The 23,905-nt window shown below is 33.4% G+C and overlaps 2 protein-coding genes across 4 annotated transcripts; both read right to left on the bottom strand.

Annotated features, from left to right (window-relative positions):
• Positions 1 to 1,793: 1,793 nt before the first annotated feature.
• On the bottom strand, positions 1,794 to 21,165 carry aPKC (atypical protein kinase C). 2 transcript variants are annotated; one of them, XM_064357323.1, is made up of 8 exons: positions 16,785 to 16,984; positions 16,194 to 16,725; positions 11,880 to 11,930; positions 11,502 to 11,587; positions 11,196 to 11,451; positions 6,282 to 7,192; positions 2,905 to 3,020; positions 1,794 to 2,852 (listed from the first exon to the last, which is right to left on the bottom strand). In XM_064357323.1, exons 2-8 carry the CDS (start codon positions 16,684 to 16,686, stop codon positions 2,765 to 2,767), a joined length of 2,001 nt encoding a protein of 666 aa, XP_064213393.1. In that variant the 5' UTR covers positions 16,687 to 16,725; positions 16,785 to 16,984; the 3' UTR covers positions 1,794 to 2,764. The 2 variants fall into 2 exon arrangements, with proteins under 2 accessions (XP_064213393.1, XP_064213394.1); XM_064357324.1 differs by lacking the exons at positions 16,194 to 16,725; positions 16,785 to 16,984 and adding an exon at positions 20,785 to 21,165.
• Positions 21,166 to 21,904: 739 nt separating this feature from the next.
• LOC103313798 (ankyrin-3) lies at positions 21,905 to 23,750 on the bottom strand. 2 transcript variants are annotated; one of them, XM_008197982.3, is made up of 2 exons: positions 23,567 to 23,750; positions 21,905 to 23,512 (listed from the first exon to the last, which is right to left on the bottom strand). In XM_008197982.3, the coding sequence occupies exons 1-2, from the start codon at positions 23,663 to 23,665 to the stop codon at positions 22,034 to 22,036; spliced, it is 1,578 nt and encodes a 525-aa protein (XP_008196204.1). In that variant the 5' UTR covers positions 23,666 to 23,750; the 3' UTR covers positions 21,905 to 22,033. The 2 variants fall into 2 exon arrangements, with proteins under 2 accessions (XP_008196204.1, XP_008196203.1); XM_008197981.3 differs by having other exon boundaries at positions 21,905 to 23,524; positions 23,567 to 23,748.
• Between the last annotated feature and the right edge of the window lie 155 nt (positions 23,751 to 23,905).

The raw sequence follows: 23,905 nt of genomic DNA, 5'->3' as shown, positions 1-23,905 counted from the left end.
TGCGTATGGGGAGGCATATGTTTTAATGGCCGCACAGACCTAGTGGTCTTAATTAATAAAACAATGACTGCTGTCCGCTATCGAGACAGAGTGATAGAGCTGATAATTGTGTCATTTTTTGGTGCAATAGGCGAAAGATTCGTCTTTATTGACAATAATGCCCGCCCTCGTCGCGCCAGATTTGTGAATGAGCGCATAGGACACCATGGCATTACACGAATGGAGTGGCCACCCTGTTCGCCTGACATGAACTGCATCGAACATGTTTGGGCCGAAATGTCTAGGCATTTAAACCAGCTCCAGCAGTCTCCTGACACTTTACAAGAGCTGGCTAATGCATTGCAAGGAATTTGGGAGTTGATACCTCAAGATTTTATGAACAATTTGATAATGAATCTCTCCAATTGAGTAAGAGCCCTGCTAACAGCCAGGAGAGGTTCTGCACGGTACAAGGTTTTTGTAGGGATGATGTAAAATTTAAATTTAAGAACTTTTAAGTTTCGTTACGTTTTATTCGATTTTGTGTTTTACTTCTAGTGCTGGTTTTTTACGGACAATTTTCTTCAGTTTTTAATTTTGAGTGTGAACGAGTATAAATTTATTTTTTGTTATTGTTTTTTGTTATTTAATATACAATGAATTACCAAAATTTAGAATTTCTCTCAATATCCACTTCAATTGTTGAGCAGTGTATATTAAATTTCTATAATTATGTCAAAAATGATGTTATTTTTGTCTTCTTTAAGCACCGACTGGAAGACGCTTTTGTGTGAAAAACACAATTTTTTGCCAAACAATTTTTCCAAATCTTGTGGCAAGGTTTTTTAATCCAAAACTCCGTGCTTCCACAAGATAATTGTTAATAATTTCACGAACTGTCAGATTTTGTAAAAAAATTAACCATGTACTTAAACACTCATTTTTTCCTTGTGATTTCGCTAAAACGGCCCAAAAAATACGAATTTATATCGTAATTATAAATTAAATGGCCATTTTGCCCGTATTTTAATAAGATTAAGAATCAATAAAGAACTTACTCAAAAAAGATGCTACTTTTGCCTTTTTGAGAAATCAAACACGTGCTTTTGTGAAAAACGTAATATTTTTTTCACTAAGTTAAGTCAAAAGCTATATAATTTTTGTCAAGTTTTGTAACAGGTTTTTAGTCAGATTCCATAAGATTTCGTTAAAAAAATCCAAAAAAAATTCTGTTATTTTTGAGCTAGAATAATTTTTACCGCGTGATTTCGGCGCAAAAATTTAGAAATTACATCAGAGGTTATGCGCTTTTTGCCCCATTTTTGCACGTTTAGAAGCCAGAAATGCAATTACTTCGCTACATTTCATAAAAATAAACCTAAAAATCCCTAAACAATCAAATTTCAACATTCATTAAATTTCAGGCAGTTGAAGTAAAAATCTGTTATTACTGCTAGAACAATTAAAAAAATTATTTTCTTTTTCGAGCAGTAAAAAACGTATTGACTGTTTTGAGTAAACAAATTTCAAATGCAATTATTCACCGAGATGTTAAAAGTGAATCCAAAAATTTTTCATGTTTTTCAGCAAGGTTATGCTAAATTGATCCAAAAATTACATCAAAGGTAAGCTGTTTTTGCCATATTCAAGCGTTTTAGCATGTGCTTAAACTAGAAATGCAATTAAATTCTGGAAAAATACACAAAAAAAACAAATTTATTCAACGACACTAGTTTTAGTCAAATCTGTAAGGTGATGAGTAAGGAAATTGATCGAATGAATAAAATGGAAGGATTACATTTATAACAAGAATGTTCTGGTTTAGTTCTTTATTAAATCATACAAATATTGATACGGAATCTAGAAAACATAATGCTAACATAGTTGTTTGTAGTTCCCAAAGTATTGCGGAATGTAGAAAATAATACTTTAATTGATATAAATTAATACTTAACACTGTCTCCTTAAAAATAATAAATGGAAGGAATACCAATGACTATAATAAATTGTTTGTAAAGCGAGATATATTCTTTGTAGCTACTCTAAATGTTTATATAGTCATTCTCAATCTGTATATATTATACAAAATTCTAGTAACAATCACGAATGTTTTGCTGTGACGACATCAGTCAATGATTTGTTTCAATTTTTTAATACTAAATTCAATAATACGATAGAGAAATGTGTGCAAGAGTCAACGGAATCGTCGTTAACTAAAAGAACATCAGAAGATAAAAACATTAAAAAAACTTTTCTCGAAACATTAACAATAATAAATCGAACATAGAAAAAAACAATCAATTCCAACGTACCTATTCTCCCATCAATTTTTTTAATGTATTTACAACTATCAAGTCAGAGTGCAGAAAATTTCCCTATGGTTATTATTATAAAGCTTCGTTGGCAATTTTTCTAGTATATTGTTTAATGTTTGCAACAATATTGATTTGTTTTTAGAGGCGTCAACACCTACTGCGTTCTGTGCTAGGTAACAGAAAGGCGGTGAGGGAAAATTCGCAATTTCCCCACACTCGCATTATTTTATCAATGGAAGAACCAACGAATAGCGGTTTTATATAATAAAGTGCAATTTTCAATTGAGAGGAAGGCAGAAAATATTTTGCAAGATCGACTTACTTGGCCTCATGTCGACTTGCAAAAACCTCGCGTCGTCGTAATCGTCGATTTCGGGAGGGGGCGGAGGCGGCGGAAACATGGGTGGGGGGTGGCGGTGGAGAGGGGGAGGAGGTAAATTATTGGGGTGTAGAGCGCAACTGACGTTATGTCACACGCAATCCTCCAAAGACATCAACAGGGGATTCACATATTCAAAGCCCTCGAACTCCGATTGGTCGATCTTCTCGATCACGTGCCTAAAACATGCATTTTATTGGTGGATTTTACGATTTCAAAGCAGATGCTTACGCATCGTCGGGGGTGAGATGTACGGGTTCGTCGGTAAATTCTGGAGGGAAATTGGCCAGGTCTCGGTCGGAATCTAGCCGGGGGCGGTACGGAGGAGTGATTTGCTTTTGCTCTAGCTATAATAAAAAGCCAATTAGCTACGACTTACGGGTCACTTGGTGTGAATGCAAGACTTTCGCTGGTAAAATGGCGGTCGAAGTTTTTTAAAATGTCCGCAGTTTCGGGGAGAAACGGCGGAACTAATCCTCGATGTTTCAACTTTTAATTAAAATATTTACTTATGCATACAGCCAATTTCCAATCAAAGTGGGTTCTCACACAAATTGTTTGAAGAAAATTGCATTTCTTGTCGTAAATTATGTCCACATAACCCTATTAGTTTGTATTTTTTTAATGCCTATTTAATTTGCTTTGTTAGCTGTTTCATATGTCCCGAGAGTGTTCCTGTTATCCAAACGAACTGGAATTTTGCATATATACGTGAAAAAGCAATTCTATGTAGTTAATTACCCCCAAAAAAAAGAAAAAATCATCAAACTTGGTCGAATATAAACGCTTCGAGGCTGAAAATCGCACTCAAAAATAGAATAAAATAATAAATAAGTAAACTGATCGCAAAACGTTAGTGATATTGGCATTTTAATAGATTGATCTTCATTTTAAGATTTACCTTTCTAAGGTATAATTTCTACTGGAGGATATAAAACCAGTACAACTTAAACAATACAAAAGGCTTCGTAAAAAAAGCATAAATTGTATTATTTTTCTTGTTCTTGCAGATTTTTTAAATTCAATTAACATCCCTAACTTTTTTCCATCAGTGTATTTTTATTCTTTCAGACGTCTCAGTATATTTTTCAGCTAGGAACGTTATTATTTCACAAATTTCGTTCAACGTAATTAAAAAAAAACGGCAGTTTGGTCAAAATATCGTGGGTTTAGCAGTAAAAATCATTAACTAACATTTTCATCTTTTTGTAATATGAACAAAATAATTATAATTAATTGATATAAACAATCCAAAATAATTCAAGAAGTTATTTCTAGATAAATATTAAATATTATTCTTTCACCATATTGTTTTTGTAAATTTACTATGAAAAAGAAAACAAATGAAAACATGAGTAACCACATTTAACTCATTTTTATTAAAAATGATTTAATATTAATAATTTTTACCTCTATATGTACGATATGTTCGACAGTTTTTTTTCCGCGAAATTTTAATAGAACTGTCCAAAGTAATTAACTCGAAAAAAATTGCCATAAAATCAGCAAATTGTATCAAAAATTATCTTTTCCTAGCATTAAGTTTTAGAGTTAAAAAAGTTTTTTCGTAAAATTAATCTGACCGAAAAACCACAACCTACTATGTCAAAAATAAGGTGTAATTTTTTTTATTTCCAAGTGTTCTTTAGCCAGAAATGTGATTGTTTTGTGTCGAAAATAATTTGAAAAATTGTCAAATCTAATAATCGTTTTTACTTTTTCTAATTTTTTTTACATAAGACTCAGTTTTTGCGAAGTAAGCCATACAATTACCAATTTTTGTCGGCAAATGTATTACTTTTTACTTACTCCTTGCATTTCAGTATTTTTCAGAAATCTCGTTCATAATTTTTCCAGCGAGTTTTTGATAAAACTTCCCAAAAATTTCTAAATTAAATAAAAAAATTCTTAAATTAGATCAAAAGTTTTTCAACTTTTCAAACGTTTTTTCATACTTCAGCCTGAAGCGTAATTAAATCGACAAAGTCGTAAGGTAATCAAATTACGTCAAAAGTGAAATTATTATTGTCCTTTATTAAGCATTTACACATGTTTTTAACTAATGAGGTCATTATTTTTTGTGAAATTTTACCAAACCGAATCGAGAAAAAAACTTAAATAAATCAAAAATAAGACAATTTATTCTACTTCCAAGTGTTCTTCAGCCAGAAACGCGGTTATTTTATGCCAAAAATAATTCGAAGAATCGCCGAATTTTGCCATTTTTGAAGTAAAGCCCCAATTACCTCAAAGTGACGGTAATTTTTGTCTCTTATGTGCGTTTTCACATGCTTCTACGCCAAAAACACAAAAGAGTTTTTTCAAAAACAAGACAAAAAATCAGCAAAGTATACTAAAAATGGTCTATTTTGTTGTTTTTTAGCGTTTAAGTCCATATTTAAACTAAAAATCCATTTTTTCAATACTTTCAACTAAATCACAATTATTGCTTACTGAAATTTCGCCAAAAAATATTCCAAAATCGACAAATTTCATAACCTTTTCGACTACTTTTACGCAAAAGACACGGCTTGGAGCGAAAAATCACCAAATTTCGTGAAAAACGATACTGCTTAGACTTTCTTCTAGCGTTATTATTTCACGAGGTTTCGTCCAAAGTAATTTAAAAAAATCCGCAAATTTCATCAAAAATTGTGTATTACCATTTTAATGTGAAGACAGTTTTTCCGCGAGACAGACAAAAAGTAGTTTTCAGATTTTTTATGCGTTTTTCAACCAAAATCTTAACTAATTCAGCAAAAATAAAGCGTTAAATCACTATATTTCGCTTCTATCGGTGTTTTTAAGGCAAAAGTCCAATTTTTATGCAATCTCGATTAACTGGTGTGAAATGTCAGTAAATTAGACCATAATAAATATTTTTGAAAAAAAGCACCATTAAAATTTAATTCGTTGTTAAATTCAATTTGATCAGTTAATCACGTATAAGAATATAAACCCTAAATATCTAAATATGGTCAAAAATTATAATGTATTATTGTTGCTTTTAAATGTATTAACATAATTTTTGTACAAAATACTTCAAAAATTTGTAGAAATATTACCAAATTATGTCAAATTTGGTGTCACTTTTGTCTTTTCCGAAAACTTAAACAAGTTTTTGAGGTAAAAACTTTTACATTAAAAACTTTCGCTAAATTCACCAAAAAAATCACAAAGTGTCAATGCTGCGAAGCGAAAAATTTCGCCGCAAAAAATTACCGATTTATGTCGAAAATGATGTTACAGTCGCATTTTTTAAACCAGGATTCTGGTGCAAAAATATTAAACTAGATAGAAAGTGAGGGTAATTTTTATTTTATTTACGGATTATAACATGCTTTAACACCGAAAACGCAATTATTTCTTAGAATGTTTTCCTTTTTATTTTTTGAGTATTTAAACCTGTTTCAAAAATCTCATTACAAGAATTCAAAAAATCGCCAAAGTTTTTTTTACGCGAGAATACTTCAAATTAGAGTTCCTTTATTGGATATAGGAACTCTACTTCAAATTGTGTCAATGTTGCCAAATAAATATTTCAAATACGCAGGCCACTTTGATCAGAAATTTAATTGAAAACAGGGTGTAATGTAATAAAAACCTACCATGTCCCAATCAATACTCTTGAAAAAGGGATGACTGGTGATTTCGACGAAGGAGTCATGACTTGTGCATCCGAGTCTATCCGCTGGGTTTTTATTGAGGAAGCCTTTAAGTACGTTGGCCGCTTTGACGCTCAATGATCTTGGAATCCGAATAGTTTTTTCCAAAATAACTTGAAACAGGTAATCTTCAGTATTTTGATCGGGATTTTCTGACGCTCCCGCAATATCAAACGGTGACCTTCCCGCCAACATTTCATACAACAACACCCCTAAAGCCCACCAATCGACTGAGAATCCATAATCCTCTCCACGCAATATCTCAGGGGCTATATAATTAGGCGTTCCACAAAACGTCGAAGTGGTATCACCGGGCCTAATCCCCTCTTTACACATTCCATAATCAGTCAATTTAATGTGTCCTTCATGATCCAACAACACATTATCTAGTTTCAAATCGCGGTAAATAATCCCTTTACAATGCAAAAAATTCAACGCTAATGATATCTCGGCGGCGTAAAAGCGCGCATGCTCCTCGGGCAAACGCCGCTGTCTTTGCATATGAAACATCAAATCGCCACCACGGACAAACTCAATAACGAAAAACAACCTAGACGGTGTTTGGAAGCAGGAATGCAATCCGACCAAAAACGGATGATTTGAGGCCGTTTCGAAGACGTGTTTTTCGGTCTGCACCCAATCGATATCCTCATCGTCGGTCACTAAAGCCTTCTTAATCACTTTCATTGCGTAAATACGCTTGGTTTTCTTCAACTCAACCATCAGGACTTTGGCGTACGAGCCTCGACCGATCACTCGGATCAATTCGAAGTCGTTCAACGAGTACTGACGCTGAGAGCCCACCTCCAGCTCGTCCGACTGCCGGTTGGGGTCCTCCACGGCCACAGACTCACCTAAACCCAACATTAAACATATTTAATGTACCTGAATAAAAGAAGAGAAATCAAAGAAGAAAAAAAATCATTTCAATATCATTAAATATTGTTGATCATAACAATAACACTGAAGACATTCAAAATGTTCACAGGTTAAGTCGTTTCAATAATGCAAGCTGCAGACCAATCAAAATTATTCTTAAGGATGATTCATACGTTCTCAATATCTTGAAAGACGCCAAAAATATAAAAAGCAAGTTGAACATTCACTAATAAACAGAACTCTTATCCAATCTAGTTTAATAAAGATCTCACTTGAAGTCGTTTTTAATTAAAAATTAAAACACCGTTTTTCTATAATAAATTCAAGAACTAACATTCTCTTAACAATACCATTATCACCAAAACTTCTTCAAAATACGAATACATTCACGCTATTCAAAGTTCAAGAAATCAAGCGATGTCGTTCACGAATTCCAGGCAATATAAATTTTAAAGGTCTATTTTTTAATAGTGTTTTATATCAGCTAACCCCAAGGCTCAGTTGCCTACAAGTGTAAAAGAACAGTTTTACGTACATGTTACGCTTTTTCATACATACAGGGTGACCCAGGAATGCATGTATGCTCCATAACCTTTTTTCTATGCAAGCTATCAATTTGATTTTTTTAACGATAGGTTAAAAAATATTAAATATTAAAAATATTTTTATCTGTATACAGTGTTCCAAAATAAAATACCCAACTAAGTTCTGTTTTTTTGATGGAAACCACAATTTTTTGTTACATTTTTAAAATTGCGACTAAATTGTCAATGTAACGTGTCCGGTTTTATAAACGTGTCTGTTATTCGGAAATAAAATTAACTAGACGCCCTCTGGTAATGCCTTTGGACTATGTCGAAAACAGTAAAGAAATTTTCGTAATGCCACATTTAACTGACATTTAACGAATTGTTCAACAATTTTGCGTGTATAGTGTTAATTACTTACAATAGAAAGAATTACTTTAAAAGTACGTGGTGGTAAATACTAGCGTTGACTTTGGTTCTATAGTTTTTCGTGGTATAAAGTGTTTATTGTTGGAACTTGAAAGTGGATATAAAGTGAAAAATATTTAAATTTTAATTACAAAGTGTTATCAAACAGTTGTCTAATTAAAGATTATAAGTAATGGATCACAGCGAACACAAAGTTTGGCTCAAGAAACCAATAAATTAGTGAAGTGTTATGAATTTTAGGTTAGAATTTTCCACTGAAAAAATCATGAAATGCTGCGGTAAATCAACAAAACTACAATTAAGATTAACAACTTCTAGAATACACTTAAACGTAAATTATGCCAAAAGGTAGGCTTTTCAATGTCTTTGTAATAATTTTCCAATAAAGAAAGTGAACCAAACAATCATTCGTTATTCGTGTTTTCCTCGTCATCTCTCATTTGTCAACATAAGTTTCTTGCTTCAAAGATGCAATAATCATTCCGCATAGGTAATGTAATAATTGTGAAGCCCCAAAATTCGTACAACGCTCAAAATATCCGAATAAACGTTTTCCCGCCATTTATGGTTACTGTTTTCGACCTAGCTCAGTGGCGCCCCCAACGGTAATTTTACTTCCGAATAGGTTCTAACTTATGTCAATTTATCTGTGAAAATTGCGTCGATATTCCAGCGCCTACTACGATTTTCTAAAAATGATAAACTACAAATTACAATAACTCGATTTTTTCAAACGCAACACTATATATTTTCTTGCACCACTGCATGGCATTTTTAAGAGCTTTTAGAAGATATAAGGTTTGTGGGGTCTATTTGTAAAAATGACGTAAGTTAAAAACTATAACAGTTAATTCTATAAAACCCGAGTACATGATATCGACATTTTAGTCACGATTTCAAAAAAAAATTATAAAAAATTGAGATTTCCATTAAAAAAAAACAGAACTTAGTTAGGTATTTTATTTTGAAATACACTGTATGCAGACTAAAATATTTTTAGAACGTGTCTTATTGTAAGACCTATCGTTTAAAAAAAATAAATTGATAGCTTGAATAGAAAAAACGTTATAGAGCGTGCACGCACCTCTGGGTCTGTATGAATATACTGCAACCATTGCAAGCTCTAAAAAAATCAGAAATTCTTTAATTTCTGAAGCTAAAGACATACCTAGTGACATAATTAACGTGTATACATCTTCACAGAACCTCTATAAGTTGTTTAACCTCATAATTAAACATTTAGTATAATCTTCAAACAAATATAACAAAAATGTTATATTACACCAATATAAGACCCTTTTACTGAAATAAAATCGACCACCACAAATTTAGCTTGTTTTAGTCAATATGTTTCTAAAACTATAAGACTGCAACAAGCAAATAGACGTCTAAAGTAGGATTTTCATTAAATGATTTACTGACATCATACCTATCTCATAAAATAATTTCACGTTTGACTCTTTTTCACCGTCTAGTCGCACCCTTATTTTTAATTAATTTGGATGCATTACGAATGTTATTTCCCTAGAAAAATTACTATTTGTGGATGACTTAAAACTGTTCTTGGAAATTCCCTGTAGATATACCTGATTACGAATGTTTAATGATTTAATACAACTCAATGAATAAGCGGAAAATAATAGTTTAAGTCTAAATACAGATAAATGTTATGTTATGACTTGCTTCCGTAAAGAAACAAATCTGTCAGACAACAGATTTTATAAATCCTATGAGATGTTAGGTTTCATTTATACAGAGTGTCTCAAAAGTGGCGAATTCTGAGTTCAGAATATTGTAGAAAATTACTTCAGTAGTCCAAACGTAGAAAAAAAATTAAGATTGGGGGCTTCCCCACAAAAATACACTGCTTTGAAGATCCTTAATTTTGGTAATTTCCGTTTGATTTTTAAGAAAAATTACGAAGATTTAAGATTATTTTACTTCAAAATTCAGCAAATTTTTCGAAAAATTGTTTTACATTATTATTTTTCATAATCATCTACACCATAAATATCAGCTCATAGTAAAATTTTGCAACAGCGCATTTAAATTTTTTGGAGTGAAATACATCACAAATTGAGAGTTTCTATTGGCTTATCTTAGTTCAAAACGATTTAGTTTAACACATAATTCTTTTCTTTTACAGAAACTGTCAATTTGTGTTTTATTTTTCACTCTGAAAAATTCTAAGTGCACCTGAAGTGCGCCTCCAAACCAATGTATCTTTGCGGAAAAGCACCAAATCTTTAATTTGTTTCTGCATTTGGACTAGTGAAATGATTCTCTACAACGCTGTAGATTTCATCAAAATGGATGTACTAATTTTATTCTTTAATGCGCTAATTAGGTCTGAATTAGAGTATGCCAATTTGATTTGGAACCCCATCTAATAACCTTGCTAACCTTGAAGCTATACAACATAATTTTTTAAAATTTCTCTATTTTCCCTAACATCTGATACGATAGTGTCGGTGTGTAACCAACCACCTAGAGGCTACAATCATACTTTATTACTAATAAGCTGATTTAACAGTATCTCATTAGACCTCCCTCGTTCAGTCTGAACAAAATTCCCTTTCATGTCCCTACAATTATTTTCTTGATGTAGCCTAACTTGTTAGGTACTCCCTTGTGGAGCAATGACCGCGAAACTAATGAAATTAATGATGGTCTACAAGTTATTATAACAAATTTTAGAAATAGCTGACTTTGTCACTTTTTCTTATTAATAAAAATAATTAATAATTATTCATAAAAAGTATGAAAAAATTGCAACTAAAAAGTGAGGTTATGTTGTGTTCATAATAAACTCAAAAAAGCCAAAATTTCGCCACTTGTCCCCCATTTTTGGCAATTCAATAATACTTGAAACCCAATTGTAGAAAAAATCTGCAAAACAAAATTATGCAATTACGGAAAAACTAACAAAAAAGTGAGGTTATGTTTCAGTAAAAAATATCCAAATTCTGTAGTTTCTCGTAGCCTAATTTTGGTAGAAATGGGGCAAAAAGTAACTTTTTACCTGTCACATCTGGTGGCGGTTCGGGGTACTCCCTGTCGCGTATTTCCGATATAATTTCACTATTGGAGGTTACTGTTACTAAAGGCGATTCCCCGTTGTGTTCTTCTCTGATAGACTGTTCAACTAGGTCGACTGTACAGGGGATTTGTACTAGTTTGTGGCATTTTTTATGGACGAGGAGCTTGCATTGAATGCACTTGAAACCTTGTCGCCCCAAACCCCAAATCCGGTCATTGCAAAATGCACAAAAGGCTCTCTAAACAATTAATTATTTTTCCTATAGTTTTGACCAAATATTCAACTTACTCGATTGAAACGTTTGGCCTGAAAGATGTGTCCATTGACACGGTAAAGTTTCCTCCAACGACGAGCACCCCTCCTGTAAATACTCCCTGAAAAGAGTAATCGGTTCAAAACCACATAAAGCAAGGTTTTTTTATACCAAATTTTGCCTTATGGTGCCGTTTACATATCAAAATGTATTGCAAGATTCGTAGCATTGTTATTTCGCAAACGCCATTTTCAAATCGAGAAACACTGACAAAAAATTATCAGTAACATCGAGATAATGTTTGAAAATCGCGCCTTTGTAATAAAACGAATTAACCGTAGGCGTTGCCAACATATTTTTTGTGTTGGCGAACTTGTAACACCACCCCCGCTATAATTACGAATAATACTTACTGTCCTCCCCTTGACAGGGCATTCCGGGCTGTGGCGGCACATTCGGGAAAACTGTGGACAAAATAGACTCAAATAAATAATTAGTCTCTTCCATGATTGTCGAATAATTGGAGTAAAATCGAATCGGCGAGAATTAGCCAATAGATAAGATAAAACTAATCAGTAGAGCGAGTCAGGTAGCACAACAAAATAACTAAAATTCGCCCAATTGGTGACACCACGTTCGAGGGGTTGCAAATCACCCCTCTGGCCAATAATGAAAAAAATAAATAAATTCGTGTTTTGTGACGAACCTCCGGGGAACGCGGCCGCTAAAACCGAGGACGCGTCATAGCTCAAAGTCGGATGAAGGGAGTAGAGAATCGCAGCATCGGACATCCCTTTCCATATTTTAAAATTGCCCCACCAGGGTTTACCGTCCCCCATGTTAAAATTCACGTAACGCGACCCATCTTCACAACACGCACGTTACTATTTCAGGTGAAACTATAGATAAACGATTATCTCGGACAAATGCGATAACGTTGTTTGAATTTCGGTGGGAGGAAGTTCTGAATGGAATTCGTTATTAATGTTAATATCGCGGCATAAAAGTTGAAAATTCGCCATATGGCCGTATCGATTGTCTCAAGATTGAGGTCAAACGGCCGATAACTTGTGGTGGTTTTTCCCGGATTCGGGAAATCAACAGACAGGTGCTTGTTCGGAAGCCGGAGCTTTTGTTTCCTGATTAGAAAATCTATAATTGCGGATAATCGAGAGAAGGACGCTCAAAAAACGGAAATTGTGGAAGAGGGGGAGCTTTACTGCCTAATTGCGACCCTTAATCGACGGCGCGGTGACGCGTAATCTTAAATTAAATCTACGATAAAGCGAAGAGATTGGCATGAGTGCATAATATTTACAAAAACATTTTGTATTTTTTGCATAAATCGTAATCGAGTTGAATATAATACCTCAAGAATCAGTTAAGAAGTCGTTTATTTCCTCACTTTGAAATGATATGGTCAAATATTTCTCAGAGGGTTATTTTACGACCCCAGTGGTTTCATTATGTGCAGACCGCGTCACAGCTTGTGAAAGATATCATTATACTTTGAAAAATAACTTTATGGCTCTTTTTATAGTATCTTTAAAAATTACATTGTATTTTGCGAAAATAGGGGAACTGCTCGTGTATTTTATGATACAATTATTTTTGCAGATAAGCGTAGGTATTTTTTGCCAAAAAATTCTGGCGTTTGTTCCATAAAGTTTCTAATAATTTTCGAAAAGTCGTTGAAGTAGAATAAATTCCTCAAAAGGCCAGAGGCAGATTTTTGGGTTAAACCGCGTTGTTTTCGATAGTCAGGAAGATGCCTAAGAATGCTCATTAAGTATTATTTCATTTATTACTATTTATATGTTATTATGTTATTTAATTATTTATTTATGTTTTTATATTATGAACTTCTGTTGGATTTTCTTGGCGATTAACAAAAATTCAGTTTTATACCCGACACACTAAACTTTTTTTCTAACACAACATGTTTTAACCGCAATGTGGTCATCCTCAGGAGAAAATATAAATTGTGTCGTTATGCTCATCTGGAGATTTTGGTTATGTCGAATGTAAAACTGTTTTTATACGTTATATATTTTTATGTATCACTATTTTATTTATTATTTTAGTTTTGTGACATCCTTATCAAGGGTTTTAAAGGGTGCTCAAAAACTGGCGCACCGATTCAATGGTACGTTTTTTAAAAAATATGAAGCTACAAATTTATTTTGTTAACTTCTTCAATTTTCATTATTTTTTGATATTTTTGTGATTCACATTAAATGTTCTTTAACACAGTGATAAGTAATTATTTTTAAATTTAATATCAATCTTTAGCAGTTTCTTAAATTAAAAAAAAATTGATTTCATCAAAAAATAGAAATTTTTAGATGTGCTAATAGTCTCAGGTACGAATTAAGATCGTCCTGGACCCATCTGTTTACCGGATGAAACTTATTTTTTATCAAATATAATATGCAAAGAAATATATTGCGAATGGGTTGCCTAAAAATATGTTCAAAACTATGATTAAGGGAGCAAAAAATAGTTAAATTTTAGCCATTTTCCGCAGTTATTTACAACCGTTTTATGAAACATTTTTAAAAATATTTTACTGGAAACATTCTTCCACTCGGGCTCTAGAGAAAAAAGTCTTTTAAAATGCAGTCATTGTTTTATTTAATTCAGAAAAAAATTCTGAAAATTGAAAAAAAATCTTGTACTCTGAAAATTTTTTCCAACCAGTAAAACTAATTTTATCATATACAAACATTGTTTGTTTTTTCTTGAAAAAAACGGCAAACTTTTAATACCTATTACGATCCCACATTCATTTATAGACACTTTGTACTTCTATTATAGTACAATCCATTCACGATTAATTATCAGATAAGTTTTTTTTGACAGATATATCAAACACTAAATTCCATTCTACATCATAATCAATAATTTAAATCTGAATTTACCAAAAATTTGTTTCTTAATCCGAAAATGCTAAAAAAACCAAAATTTCTACTTAAATTTCCAGTACTACCACCTCTCTGTTGACATAGGATTTCACAATGCATTATTGGTAATATAGGTCAGTGGCGCCTTTTTTTGAAAAAACGTTAACTTCTAAAAAAAACCGTGTCTCATGTTAGGAACTATTAAGTCATAATATAATACGCATCTTTTCTATAAACAAACCAAATAAAAATTGTAATCTATGATTTCTCATAAAAGAAACAGAAGGTTCAATGTTTGATTTTTAAAATCCGAAAAAAAATATTTGAGGGACTATGACTAAGTTTTAATTACGATATAATATAATAAACATTTGGTGATTTTTTTATTCTTATTGGTGGAAAATTAATTAAAAAAATTTATCAATGTACCTATAAGAGAAAACGTTGCATTATTCTCCTACACGTAAAGAAAAAATGGCACTATCTGTGAAATCATTCACAAATAATGGGCAACTTTTCTTTACTTGTACAGGACGCTCAAAAACTGGGGTACCAACAAATGGAAAATAGAACAAATCTTAAATTAAAAAAGTAAAATTGGATCGACAAACCTATTTTGTTAACTTCTTCAGTTTTCATTATTTTTTTAATGTTTTTATGTTTTGCATTAAATAATCTATCCAGAACACATGATGAATAATTATTTTTATTCCTCGACACTGTCAAAATGTCTGGTTTTTCCTCCTGTGTAAGTTTTGACAACTGTTTGGTAGTTCTCAAAAAGAAACGTCAGATTATTTTTTAATAGATTTAAAGCAATTTTAAGCCTTGTTGTCATTTATTTAAAATTCGTTATTCGGTAACTTTAATACACATATTTTTAACTATTTTTCCTTTTTTACGTACGCTTTTTTCTACCATATACCAGAGTTGGTGCGCCGGTTTTTGAGCACCCTGTATAATAAACTACTATGTGTCTTAAGTTTGAACCTCTAAAAATACATTTACGATTTGAATTATTAAAAAGTTAAGCAGTAGGCACCTTTGACAAAGAAACCTTTTTTTAAACGCTGATTTTTAAACAGAGGTTAGTTACTTGGTAAGAAAGTTCTAATTACAGAATCGTAATCCATGCATAATGAATAATGATTAATGACTTTGGTTCAATTCCGTCAAAGGATTTACAAAAAATTTAAATAAAAAAACGACTAGATACGTAAATAAATAATAATTAAGCTACAAAAGAAAATCAGATGATAATACTTTTGTAGCATTAGCCCATTTAACATTGGATACCGAAACAACTAAATGACTTAGATAAACAACACATTTTCCATTACAACAAATATTTATTTTATTAAAATGCAATTGTAATGTTTAGAAGTGATTTTTTTTCATTACCAGCCAACAATAGCCTGATGTGAAGACACGCCAAAGAATAACAAAGCGTGATATTATATTGAAAGCTTGGAGACAATATGCATTTAAAAAGCTCATTTATTCCATTAAAATGTTGCAATAATAGAAAGTCAAGCAAGAGCAACGACATTACAAAACACGTAAAATAAAAAACGATTAACTCTGAACGTTTGGTTTATAATAATTATGATAAGAAATTTATAGACTATTGTGCACACGTTTCGTTTCGCAAAATCAATTTCAGCGATTTTATTCGTTGGATATTTACGATCGGCTAATAAATGTAACATTAGAGCACTACTGAAATCGCACCCTTTTAAGCGAAATTCGTTGCCGGACGCGTGTTTGACCCGGATCGGGGGTGCAACAAAAGCAAATGAATTTTTTCATGCCACACCGACAAACCTGTGGCATATCCGGGCTCCGAGCTGCTATCATCGTCCGAAAAGGACAACTGCTTATGATGGTATTCTATGTAAGTCGGGTGGTGGTGGTAGAGATGATGTGGAACTGCATACTCCACCGCCGTATGTTTACTCCCGACCCTCGTCAAAGTGTTACCCGCAGACAACGTCCCTCCCTGTTTACTACTATGAGCAGCACACAAGATCCCCGCCAGGGCACCTTGCGGCCCAACCAGCGACAAATCCAACGAGGGCCGCCTCGAAAACGCCGCCACTTCCTCGAACTCGCCTTGCAATTGGCCGCTGGACGACGACGTCGTCGTGTTATTGTTGGAATTGACGGGGGCCCCAGCGTACGTTTGAGACACCGAGGGGCGATCTTCGATACTGACGGGCAAGCTTTGCTGGTGGTTGTTGACGGTGCCATTCTGGTTCCTTCGGGGGCTGCGGCCGCGGTCCGACACTGTCGTAGCGCTCCAATAACCCCAAGCCATGACGCCAGCGACGGTTTAAAGACGCATATCACAAGGGGGCTCAAATGACGACGCAATTAATTATTAAATCAACTACGACCCGCCTAAAAAACACTCACCTACTACGGGGTTAAATAAGGGGGAAAGCGTCGCGACGCCACCTGAGTGAATCGTTCGTTGATTTTTTGTTCGAAATTAATTTACGGAAGAGGGGTTTGCGAATAAGCGGACAGGTACTGAAAACTAACGACGGGGGACGTGTGTGGCAGCGTTGCCGGTGCGTTGGACGTCGCGACGCCGCGATAGATGAAGGGATGGCGAGACGGCGCCGATTTGGCAATCACGCAGACGTCAGGCCGGGGACAACTACGGTGGCGCCTTTGAATCGATACCGACGAAGGGCCGGAGCGTTTTGGGCAGTTGGAGATGCCGCACATAGGTGGCTTAGGCGTGATAAAAATCATGATAAAGGAATTATAGGTTTGGGACTTGTCTCAATTATTAATCGACTTGTGCGAACGTTACTGTTCTCTCATTTTTTTCTTTGAATTCCTTCACAGAAGGGTTATTTTAAGATCTATGTAAAAATATTAGGTATGCTTAGAAAATAGAAGCAAAAAATTTGTGGTGTTTTCTATGCATTTGACCACATACAGCGAATTGAAAATTTTCATCATTGACTCTTAAATGTTAGATTTTTTTATAAAAGCCGTGGATACTAACCCCCAGACGCACCTAAAATTATTTTCAAATACAGGGTGATTCATTAATAGACCGCCAAATTTTATCACAGCTTTCCAAGGATACGTAGAGACGATCTGTACCATATTCACGTTTTTATTTCGTAGGGGTAGAAACCCCTTAATCAGTGTCACTTATGGCGCTCATGAGTTTAAGTTAGTTGTATTGGAAAAAACTGAGCTCTGATCAATACCATTGTCTTCAAACGATTATCATGCTTTCCACTAACTGTACTAACACTAATTAACTGTACTATCAGTGGCGTACGTTTTATCTCCAACATAACTTTAAAAAAATACCGCAAAAACAGTTATGAAAAGAATGTTACCATTTTTCCCAGCATGTACTCATTTGATATTACCATGGGTAGAATTCTGACAGTTTGAAGTTAGTTTTTTTTAATGAAACACCCTATATTTTTGCATTTTTTGATGTAGCTTTTAACAATAATGTTTTTCAAGCTAAATTGTTATTGATCGATTTTGCTTAGTTTTTAAAATACAGTGAAACTCGGTTACAACGAACCCGGTTTATAATGAAAGCGCGGATATAACGAACAACATTGAAAATCCCGTTTTAAAGCCATATACAATGTGTTAAAAAATGATTGTTCATCAAGTTGACTATGGAATTTAATTTCAATGTGCCGCTTTGTCTAAATGACTTTTGTAGTTTCTCTGTCAAATCTTTGAATTAGCTTTTTACGTATTTTTTTGCATTTTTCGGCAAAGTTGTTTCAAATGTAGGGTTTATTTTGATTTGTGTTTTATATTTCCGTGATTTTTGTTGTTGTGTATTCTTTCATTTTTTGATTCGAAGCCCTTTTGCATTATTTTGACGGATCTATCACTTTAACGGCAAACACAATTCATCACATTACGTTCAAATTTCATAGGTGACTTAATGAACAACCATATTTGAATATATTGTATTTTAGTAACAAATAAATTTGGTTAATGCAAACATACGAACTTCGTTTACAACGAACGCTTGTTTTCAATGGTACATTGTTTACATTCCGACAGAAATTCTTTGCAATTTCTTTGATGGAATTCTGTCGAATCTTTTTAAAATGTGTTTTCTGTTGTAAATGTATGTTTTTCAACCACGTTTTCTAGTCCTTCATTCTGATTTTGTGTCGCAACACTTACGCAATTGTAGACGACTCGTCAACTCTCGCAATTTCTCTCAGACACGTCTCAAATGATTTTCGAGCAATAAAATTAGAAATTCCTCTAAACTTTTCAAAATTTCAGAAATCGAAAACCAAAATTTGAACCTTCATGATTCGTGTATTATTAAAATATGAGCAAATTTCCAGGCAAATAATTTTTTGGACAACCTGACCTACACATGGACCGAAATGTCAAAAACTAAATTTCAAAATGAAAAAAAAACCAGCTTTTTTTCTATTTTTTGAACAAACTATTTTTGATTCTTTCAGAAGGTTATTTTACGACCGCATTAATTTTATTACATGCTTGTGAAAGATATCATTATTATGCTCTAAAAGAAAAAAACTTTACAGCCCAATTTACAAGACACATTTTTTAGTAGTTAAGTTACTCAACTTAACCAAAAATCAGCCTAGTACCATCAAAACTAAGAATATTACAATATGGTTACATTTAAGTTAAATTTGTACCTTTATGCTTCTTGTATTAGAATAAAATTATAACAATTCATTTGTTGTTTATTGGCCAACCTGTCCTGAAAATTAACTTCAATCTTAAAAAGTGAATGCTAAAATTCAAATCAATAAAAAACTATAATTTCCATATCATTTTACATGAGAATCAATAATTTATACCTGATTTCATCTAAACATTTTCAATTACAATTAAAATAAAATTAATTAAAAATCAAAAAATTAAAAAAACACAGCTTAAATCCAAGGTTTTTTTGCCAAACACGAACAAGATGTTTAGTTTTCTGCCAACTATGTGCTTATTTTATCTATTGCGACTGTTTCTAATACTACCAAAAACTAGTACGAATAAATAGTCAAAAATTAATCAATAATTAACACCTAAGTTAATTAGTAATTATCTACAGATTCATAATACTGACATAATTTTATGTTTATAATATTCATTTGAACATGAAACATTCTTTGTGAAAACAAGCTTGACTTAAAAATGTTTTTTCATGTTTCAAGTAAATGCAAATTTCAGCATTTGTTATCGTGTATTTGAATATAATTCCACAATTTGCCGTTTGATTTTATTAAGTTTTGGCAATTTTACATAATTTTAAATTTGTAATTATGAGATATTAGCTGTTTCAAAATTATAAAAACGCCGTCGCATTTTACCGAATTATTTTTTTAAATAAGATTGATAAAATTGTAAAACAGTTATCATGATATCAATCATTAGATCTCTTATTGAAAGCATAAATTACATTAGTTATTATTTTTTTGAAGTGCATGAATAATTTACAACAGCTAATTTTGAGAGAAAATGCGACGTTGGCGTTTTTATAGATTTGAAACAGCTAATATGTTTAATTATAAACTAGTAATTAAAAATGTTTTTTCCTATAAAAAAAATATGTAATATGGTTGAAAAATTGTGTGAGTAATTTAATAACAATAACAAACAATTTAGAAGAAATTATTATTCAGATTGTAAATTTTTTGACACAATATCTTTGAGTCAAGAGATGTTATGTACGCTTAGGCAAGTTATTGTTTTAAACAATTTTAATAACTAGTTAAAAGTATTAAGTTTTCAAGAAAGTTTGAAACGGTTTACCTAAACTGAGTTTTAAAAAAAGAAAGACAAATTTCACTATTTCATGGTTTTCTGTTTTTGAATGAGTTTCTAAACTTTGAATGAGTTATGCAAAAAAAAATTCTCTTTAATTTTTTCAATTAGTTAATTTTTTTGCAAAAATTGAACCAAATCTCAAAAACTGAATACTTATTATAAAAAAATCTGGTAAGAACTTCGTCATCGCGAGTACAGTTTAGATTTAAATAAGTGTTTGACATAATAATGTTTAAATTTTAATTGTTAACTTATTGTTCTGAAACCACAACAATTGTAACAAAAAGATAAAAAGTTTAATGAAGCATTAATAATAATAATTTAACACCTATAGGTCGACTTAGAGTCATTTAAACCAGTTTCCTGATAAAAAGTTTCTCATTATTGTACCAGTTTCACTTTAATGCATGACCAATTTCAACTCATGGATAACATTACTCATTATCCATCTACTGGGTGACTAATACCACTGAAGACAAGCAGCACAAGTAGAGCAGCACTCAAGCCATTAAAATTCCTCAAAATGAACAAATAACTAACAAGTAGCAGTTTCCAATCTTATAAAGTCTAACAATTTCAAAAACTTTGACCAAACTCCTGCACTTACCGTGTATGGTGACTTCGTTGTCACGGTTCACTTCGTAAAGACGCAGAGCCTCGTCGAGCTCCATTTGGGTCGAAATAATACATGGGTCGCCCTCCTCATCAACCCACTTCATTGTAAAGAGCTGGTTCGGTGCAAACCGACAAATTACTACGACTTCTTGCAGTAATTCCTCGAAGGTAATGCTTTGATCAATGTAGGTGATCAAAACTTCACCATTGTAGGCAATTTTCGCCCGAATTTCGTGGCTGTTGTCGTTGCCGAGTTGAGTTGGCATTTTTTCTCCCAATTCTTTGGTCCCAGTCTGTGATTTTGTGCAAATTAAAAAAGAAACAAAAACAATTACACGACAATGTCAACCACAAAACAGTTATGGTTAAGATAAAAAATGAAAATTCCCTAGAATCACTGACACAAGCATCTAGCGCCTCTGATGCTCAATTGCGCTACTACCACGAAAAAGCGCCACGTTTGAATATTTTTTTTACTAATAATGAGTAACAGTAGTAATAATTATTATCTTAAAAATCTCGTTGCAAATGGTTTAAGATAAAAAAAACATTTTAAACAAAATTTGCAATAAAGCTTGTGTGGCTTTTGTTTTGAAAATTCATACAGAGGGGTGCCTAAATAAATATATTATATTTGAAAAAAAAATTAGAGGTGGTTGTGCATTTCTGACAGCAGATTAACAAAAACCATATGAACCAAATAGTGGACAAGAAAAAATAAAAAGTGACCTGTTTCAAGAATTTTTACAAAAATCGCCTATTCCAGTTAAAAATTCCACACCGCATAATCATTATTGAAAATATAATGATTTTAGTGTAGAAGACGGGTTTTAGAAATAGCTTTTGCACCTTAATAAAAAAATATCGTTAATTTTTTTAATCTGTCTACAAAAAAATAGCAGTTTTTAGCAAAAATAATATTTATTTATTATTTATAAAAACTTTCCTTGTTGTTCAACACACGTAACAATAAATTTAACGGAATTCTTCAAAAACAATAACAAAGCGTAAAGAAAACTGGAAAAAGTAATATGTTCTTTTAATTAATTAAAGGTAACGCCGGTTGTGTTACTCCTGCCAAGTCGATCACTTGATAAAAAAAACAAAGAATGTTACTTTGAATAATTTATTATTCCAAGTTACAGGAAAATATTACACTGTAAAGTAAAACAAGCAAACACTTTGTTGCGCAATTAAAACAATCAGAGATCACATTTTCGAAGGCACATTTCGTAACAATCCTACTCGTAAATTTTCTTCTCTAGAGCGATAATTTTTTTGTTCATTTCGCCAATCGGAAGCCATCTCAACACTGTGTAGAATTGGCTACAATTCCTAATTTTGAATTTACTGACTATGAAATTTCGAGCTGCATTTCGGCTCAATTCTAGTAAATAAGGTACTTGTGGTAACTCTGGCAGTTTTTCGCCATCTTCTATCACATCTAAACAAATTTCCTTTAATTTGCGGTGATTGTAAAAGTGTAACAAATGCGAGTTTATCGAAAAATCGTTTAGAAAGTCATCAAGAGACAAGTTAGGATTGTAATATAACGCAGCGATTGAGTGCACGTTGTTACAGTTATTAGTTAAGGTAACGGCCATGTGTAGTAACAATTTAAAGAGCTCACAGTAACCGTATTGATTGTACACCGCGTCCAAGTCGGTGGACGTAACGCCAAGACCGTAAGTAAGCATAAGGCAAACCATTTGAGTGAACTTTTCTTCCTCTTCGATTGTAAATTCTTGAATCAAGCGGGAAATTGCGGGTAAAGTCGGGTCACAAGACTGCACAAATTCAGCACAGTATTCGCTATCCAGGAACACCTGGACTATGTCCCTCAACCCCGACATTTCACAGTCAAGCGAAATTTTAATCAAGACCTCCAACGGAGGGAAATTATCGATCATGTCTTTAATAATAAATCCGAAATTTTGCATAAACAATTCCAAGTGTTGCGCTTTCACATGAATCAGCGAAGTGACCAAATGTTGCAAATCGGACAAATCATACTCAACACTTGAAGCTTTATCAAGAATTTTTACAAAAAGGTCCGAACTTAAGGTCATGGCAGCTGTTAAAGTGGGAAGACTTAAACAAATTTTATCGTTGTCGAAGGTGTGATTAAAAATAATTTCCTGGAGGAGGGTTTGTTGCTCCTCGTCCTGGTTCGCATTTGACGCCACCACAGCCACTGGCAGTATTTTCCGATGGGTGGGGACCATGGGGTCCGCCCCATAATACAACAGCATGGACACCCAGTCAAAATTACCTTCCTCGCAGGCTGCGTACAGCGGAGTCACCCCGTAGTGCCCCCGCAGGTCGACATCGGCCCCCTTGTCTATGACCAGCTGACCCACCCTTAAATTATCGTCGCAATATGCCCGCGCAGCTAGGTGCAAAAAACTGAACCCAGAATCATCGGTCAGATTAACATCGGCCCCTTTTTTAAGCAATTCTAGGGCGAAATATTCGTCGAAACACACTCCTGCGAGGTACAAAAGCGGGCTTTGGTGCATCCGGTCGCGGTAATCCACGTCAATTTGATCGAGACTTAGCAAATAATCGAAAATTTCTACTCGTTTTCGGCGCATTGCGAAGTTAAGGAGCGAGCAGCCTTTGGCATTTTTGGTGTTGACGCGGTGGCCAGACTCGACTAGGGTTTGCAGTTCGGCTAAGTTGTCGGACAGGACGGCCCGGAACAGGGGGTTGTTCTCGCGCTGCAACGGGAACTTTTACTCATTTTAGCAAAATTCTAAGAATGTCAGGCTTACCCGACGACGGCAACAACAGCGGTACATCCGGGGTTGGAACGAGGTGAATTCGACCTGCATGAGCTGGCTTTCATTACGAAGTTGTAAGGGATTTTCCATATTATTTATTTATCTTTGTCAAGTGACACTGACAGCTGTCAGTGATCAGCTGACTGTCAGGGACCTAACCTCTAATCTGTGACCGGTGGAAAAAATTCCTAGATGGATTTTTTTAAAAATTGGGTAGACATATATTAAAAGTCCCCGAGGTTGGGGGGCGAGCTCGTGGAGGGGGAGGAGGCTAAAGTTGTCTTTTTTTGTTTTTTTGCCTATATCTCGGAAACGGTCAGTCTAGCAATT

Source organism: Tribolium castaneum, chromosome 6 (assembly GCF_031307605.1).
Source record: "Tribolium castaneum strain GA2 chromosome 6, icTriCast1.1, whole genome shotgun sequence".
Lineage (NCBI taxonomy): Eukaryota > Metazoa > Arthropoda > Insecta > Coleoptera > Tenebrionidae > Tribolium > Tribolium castaneum.
This window is presented reverse-complemented; position numbering and strand designations above follow the sequence as displayed.